Here is a 6,248-nt window from a genome sequence, read left to right as displayed (position 1 = left end):
GTGTGTGTGTGTGTGTGTGTGTGTGTGTGTGTGTGTGTGTGTGTGTGTGTGTGTGTGTGTGTGTGTATTTCAGACCTATGTGTGATCACTAACAAAAGTGTGTACACAGAGTGTACATTGTAATTTCCCCACTGGGGATTAATAAACAAAATTAAATTGTTTAATTATAAATTTTAGCTGTTTTATTGTTTTTTAACTGTTTAAAAGTACATTTACACAAGAAGTGTGATGAGGTCAACTTTTGAGGTACTTGTACTTCACTACAATTCCGAGATGATTGTTTACTGCTCTACAAGTGTTTAAGAACTTCAGGTTGGCTACTAGATACTTTGCACATTCAGATTAATTATGCACTTTAAACTTTAATCAAAGAATACCTTATGATGTATTAGTACTGAATAAAGTGGATTTTACAATAAAAAGATTACTATTTATTAAAATGGAGTCTGGTAGGTTTGGCAACAGCTTGATTAATACTGGACCAGTTTCAAAGAGACCAGGGGTCTAAGAAATTCATGCCAAGGATCCCTTAACCAAAACAGAAACAGAGTGGGACCCCCTACCACGTGTATTGTATAAGTTGGGTTTGTCGTGTTGGGATCTGAAGACGTGGACTAAAGACGCAGCCAGGTAGATTCATTGTTTTCTTTATTATCCACTCACCAACCAACTGGCCATTCAACCCTGCCCCCTGGTGGCGAGGCAGTGTAACAACATCATGGATCCCACCACAGCTCCCTTTGTGAAAAGCACTAAACTGTAACCTACATGTTCATCACCAGGTGGCATCAAACCCTTAATAATCTCACTTTTGTATCACTGTGAAATGTATGGAAGAGGATTAGGGCTACTGGGAAAAAAATTATGTGAGTTCTGACTTTATTCTCAGAATTCATTTTTTTTTAAATTCTGTGATTTAAGTCAAAATTCTGACTTTATTCTCAGAATTCAGATTTTTTTTTAGTTCTGAGATTAAAATCAAAATTCTGACTTTATTCTAAGAATTCAGATTTTTTTTTAAATTCTGAGATTAAAGTCAAAATGATGACTTCATTTTCAGAATTCAGATTTTGTTTTTAGTTCTGGGATTAAAGTCAAAATTTGGACTTTATTCTCAGAATTCAGATTTTTTTTAATTCTGAGATTAAAATCAAAATTATGACTTTATTCTCAGAATTCAGATTTTTCTTAATCCTGAGAATAAAGTCAAATTCTTTACCTTAATCAGTAACTTTTTTCAGGATCCTGAACGTAGAAACTTGTGGTCCCTCATAACACATTTGTTCACAGTAAAACTCTTCTTTCCTGTGAACTCTATTGAGACCGGATTACATGAAAGAATATGAACTCTTTGAGGCCTCTTTAAAGGAGAATTCCGGCCAATTTCTATGTTAATCTTGATCGCTATAAACCTGCGAGTACTTTTGAATGAAAAAACCCTGCACCAGGGCCTGCTGGCATACGGGATAGCTCTGCTGATCCGGTAGATCCCAGACCTTCTGACTGACATAGAGCCCTGTTTGGGTCTCTGAATGAGCGAAAGTTGGGGAGTTTAGGGACGTGACTGCACGCTGCTCATCGGAGGTGGAAACCCGAAACTACGGCAGAAATACACAGAGCTTAAACGCGACACATCTGCAGCAGCATGTCGGAGGCAGTGCGAGACGGGTATGGCTGCAGCCTGGAGCGTCCCATGTCATCCGTCCCGTCTCATGCGGTCCCGTCTCATGCGACGCTCCAGGCTGCAGCCATATACTCTTGGGCAGAGCGCATCCATGAACCAGAAGCTGCACAGCTTTTTACATCGAGGGTGGAAACTAAGCGACGTACGGTGTAACATCCGTCGGTGAACTTTTCAAAATGCCTTCAGGGGTTACACTCAAAACATTTGGGCAAAATGTTCAGTGCTGCAGGAGACGGAGCTGAGCTCCGGCAGGGTTTTCTTTAACGGTCTCTGGGTGTGTTGTGGACCTGAGGATGCGGAGCTAGGCTCCGGTGCGCTGCCCAATTTAACCCCTGAATACAAATTAAATCTGTAGCCTACATAGTCAAACGTTCATGTTACGGCTAAAGACAAAGATGAACAAGATAATGTTAAACATTAAGTGGAGTATAGCCTTCTGTGAGTTCTTTATTTATTAAGTATGTTTGCAGAAAAATAAAAATCTATTTGAGTCAAAGGTAGGCTACCAGATCTCACTGTGTGGGCTGCTGTTCTTCATCTAGCTATTGGCAAATGAAGACCAGCCAAATCACTGATTTATTTATTCCGCAATGGGTAAATGTCACTCAAGCCCCTTCATATTTGTTTTAACGTTAGGAGAATACCCTTAATAGTTGATTTGTTTGTTAATTTGGAGTGAATTGACGTTCATTTTGGGTGACAAGTGGACGCAATTATCACTAAGGCTAGCGCTAGCCTTAGTGATAATTGCTTTACCCAAATTAAAAGAAAATTGATTTGAAAATTATGATTTTGATCTTATATATTGTGATTATTCCTTCGTTAAGGTCATAAGGCGTAAGACAGTTGATGATTGTTGTTGATTTGGGTTAAATACGCCAAATTGCTATCTTATTGATTGTTGTTCAGATAGCTAAGCTAAGGTAGCTAATGAGGCATCTGTCTCTTGTTGCCATGGAGACAGTCCGATTGGCTTGGCTTCCTTACCCCTTTTACAAATTATTCTACAACGATGGAGTCTAAAGCTCCAAAGACTGTACATTTAATTATGCTTATGTACAATTAACCTTTGCATATCTGCAAACAAGTCTCTCCTGATTGAAATAACTATCAAAACCCAAATGTTGCTTAATAACGATGAAACAACTAACTAACGAACCAGAGCAAGCCTCACAGCAGCTGTCAGCTCTAAACTGGGATGATTTATTGCTCTGACTGGTTCTCATTTTACCCAGCTGCTCAAACACGCACGCACACACACACACACACACACACACACACACACACACACACACACACACACACACACACACAGTTAAACAAAAAACAGTACACAGTAAATAAGATTCCGAAAAGCTTTTACTTTTTCACAAAATGACCGGAAGAAAAAAATGCATTTATTTTGAACAAGCTGACCGGAAATGATGCGGTCTAATTACGAGTAGCTTGACAGTGGTGTGAAGATGGCGGCGTACAGACACCCTGCGCTGCTGCCGCTGCTGTTATCTTGCGTGTGTCTCTGCGGTTTCGGCTCCGTCCTCGGCTTGAAGGATGCCAGCGGCCCGGCCGAGCCACCCAACCCGCCCGTCCTCAGAGCGGTTGATCCCCCGGCCAAGAATGCACCTGCCGCCGCTGCTGCTGCCGCTGCTGCCGCTGGGGCCTCCCAGCCTCGAAGGGCGACCAGTTGGAAGCTGTCGGAGGAGGCGGCCTGCCGCGAGGACCTGTCCCGCCTCTGCCCCAAACACACCTGGACTAACAACCTGGCCGTGCTGGAGTGCCTGCAGGACCGCAGAGAGGTAAGTGACTCCCGCTAGAGCTAGCAGGGTGCGCACCCGTCCCCGTTAGGTGATGGGCATCTGCTGGGTGTGTCGCCCCGATGGTTTAGATCCACACTGGCTGTCAGCATGAGGGTCTGATGAAGAGGTAAACATGTAGGCTACACCTGCGTCAGTGTCTGAGCACACACACACACACACACACACACACACGCACACGCACACGCACGCCAGCACACACACACACAAGTTAATTTATGACAATAGAAAGCAATGTTTTCCTTCTGATTTTATACCTCCAGAAACTACAAATATTTTTTTACCATAAACTAATTTTGCTAGATTACAGTGGAGTAACTCTGCGTACACTTAATTACAGATGTATCAGTTGTGTATTTCCATTAATCGGGCCCACTGTACTTTTACTACAGCACATTTATCAAGCAGCTGTAACTCTGCAAAGAATGGCTTTACATTCAGAAAACGCCTCAATAAACACAAGCAGCAGTTAGCTGTTTACTTAGATTCAATGTACAAAATGAAGGACTTCATTTCACTTCCACACTGTGAAACACCACAACACAACACAACACAACACAACACAACACAACACAACACAACACAACACAACACGTAGAGAAACAAGAAGCTGGACAGAAGATTATTTGACAACAATGTACAATCATCTGTTAAGTCTGGTTCCAGCTTCTTAAATGTGACGATTTGGCTGCTTTTCCTCTGTTTTATAGCAACATAAATTGAATGTTTGATTTAGGACTGTTGGTCGAACAGAACAAGCTATTTGAAGACTTTAACATTTGTCACTATTTTCTGACATTTCCTATTTGATAAAGAAAATCGTTGCTAATTTGGAATCCTCATTCAGGTGTTTGTTGTTTTTTAATGTACTCCCCACCTGTGCAACTGGGAAACTGTTTGTTTTAAGGGAAAGTGTTGATGTGCACACTTCACAGTACAGCAGACTGCGACCTCAGTGAGGTGTATAGAGTGAGTGAATGTGTGTGTGTGTGTGTGTGTGTGCAGTCAGCTGACTGATCCTGAAGTTAAACCACACAGACTCTGCCTGCTTCTCGTGTGTCTCTCTGTGATGAAAAAGTCAAATAATTTTATATTTCTCATCACACTCTGTTTTCTAGATTTTTGCTGAGGATGGTTTTTTGTTGTTGCCTAATTTGTTTGGGAGCCAATCACAGTGCTGATTCTCTCTCACTGTTAGCTTAGCTTTCCACTCTCTGATAATCCAAAATATTGCCACCCGGATTTTCCACATTGTATTTTAGCCGTTTCCCGGCTGTCCGTCCTTTTAAAAGAGGGATTCATCCTGCGTTGCTCTTCCTGAGGTTCAAGCAGGGGTCATTCATTTCAATCCTCCTCCATCTTGTTAATAGCAACATATATTCAACGATATTGAGACGCCGTTTATTGTGTTTATTGTCACTCTTTTTGAACTCTCTTTGAGAAGTCTGTCTTCCCTTCTTCCGGGTTGCTTTCCAGTGAAGCCAATGCTGGAATAGCAGCTTGTTCTGCAGGATTTTCCATCATTGAATCAGGCTTTCACCATCTGAATGGACATGCATGCATCTGCATTGTACAACGAACCACCAATAGGAACGCCTTGTCTTTCTAAAATGACTTGTGATTGGCCCGAGTCTCCCGTTACAGACAAGATCTTCTAAAGCCTGAAACCGAGCCAAGAGGAGATGCCGGAGTCTAGTTTTCTCTCAGATTACTTGAATTATAATATGCTAAAAGGTTGGAATAGAATTTTTGCGTAATGACCCCAAAAACACTGCTGACCACTGCTTTAAAATGATTGTGGGTATTTGGATAATTGTTGAATTGTTTAAGTCATTTCTTAAGCATGAATGCTGTCTGTTGTTGGATAAAAACAGCAGCTTGATGAGCTTTAGGAAGTTGTGATAATTGTTTTTCACTATTTTCTAACATTTATAAGACCAAAGCTTGATCCATTAGTTGAGAAAATATTTTTAATTAATTTATTGTAAATTAAAATATTTGTTTGCCGCACCCCTAAATTCAACAAATAATCATATTGTTGAATATGCAGTCGTTTTTTTTCTCTTCTCCCTTCAGAGTTGTGGACTCAGATGTGATGTTGGAGAGTCTGGTGACCCAATTTAATCCATCCACTTCTCTCTCTCTTTCTATCTCACTCACTCACTCGCTTGCTCGCTCACTCACTCACTAACCCACTATTTAACAGAGTTGGATTAGTCAAACTACTCCAAAAAGGAAACAAAAACAACTTTTCTGTGAAGCTAACTGGATTTTTTAGTCAATGCTACTATGTACTATGTACTATCTATGTACTATCTATATAGACAAATACTTCCCATAATAATTTGAGTCCAAGAGAATTACCTTATTTTAAAGTTTAACCAATTCTTAATGTTGAAATGTAAATGTCTCCGAATTCATAACCCTGAAATGTTTAAACAAACATTAAAGTCAAGTAAAAATATAGACGCAAGCTGCAATTCGCAGGTTCAAACCTTTTTTCCTCAATAGCAACTTCAAAGTAATTTCACACATGTGGTCCAACGTCGTTATAAATGATGTCATCACATATGTCCAGAGCCACGCCCCTTTCAAAGTTCATAGGTCAATAACTTGAAAAGTAAACGAGATATGGACATTCTTTATACAACTTGTAACAAGCTTGATCCATTGATGATTCACTGAAAATGTGGCGGCAATCAAAGCTACGTTGTAGGAGATCACATGAATATATATATATATATATATAT

The 6,248-nt window shown here is 40.4% G+C and overlaps 1 protein-coding gene across 1 annotated transcript in view; it reads left to right on the top strand.

The window, feature by feature from the left end:
- The first annotated feature begins 3,119 nt into the window (after positions 1-3,119).
- LOC117948455 (Golgi apparatus protein 1-like) overlaps positions 3,120-6,248 on the top strand; it is a 24,466-nt gene continuing 21,337 nt past the window's right edge. The window contains exon 1 of the mRNA XM_034878087.1: positions 3,120-3,480. Within this exon, the coding sequence (XP_034733978.1) occupies positions 3,148-3,480 (333 nt within the window). The 5' untranslated portion in view covers positions 3,120-3,147. The remainder of the gene's footprint in view (positions 3,481-6,248) is intronic.

The sequence above is a fragment of the Etheostoma cragini genome, chromosome 1, assembly GCF_013103735.1.
Source record: "Etheostoma cragini isolate CJK2018 chromosome 1, CSU_Ecrag_1.0, whole genome shotgun sequence".
NCBI lineage: Eukaryota > Metazoa > Chordata > Actinopteri > Perciformes > Percidae > Etheostoma > Etheostoma cragini.
Note: the sequence above shows the minus strand (reverse complement) of the source record. Positions and strands in the feature narration are given on the sequence as shown.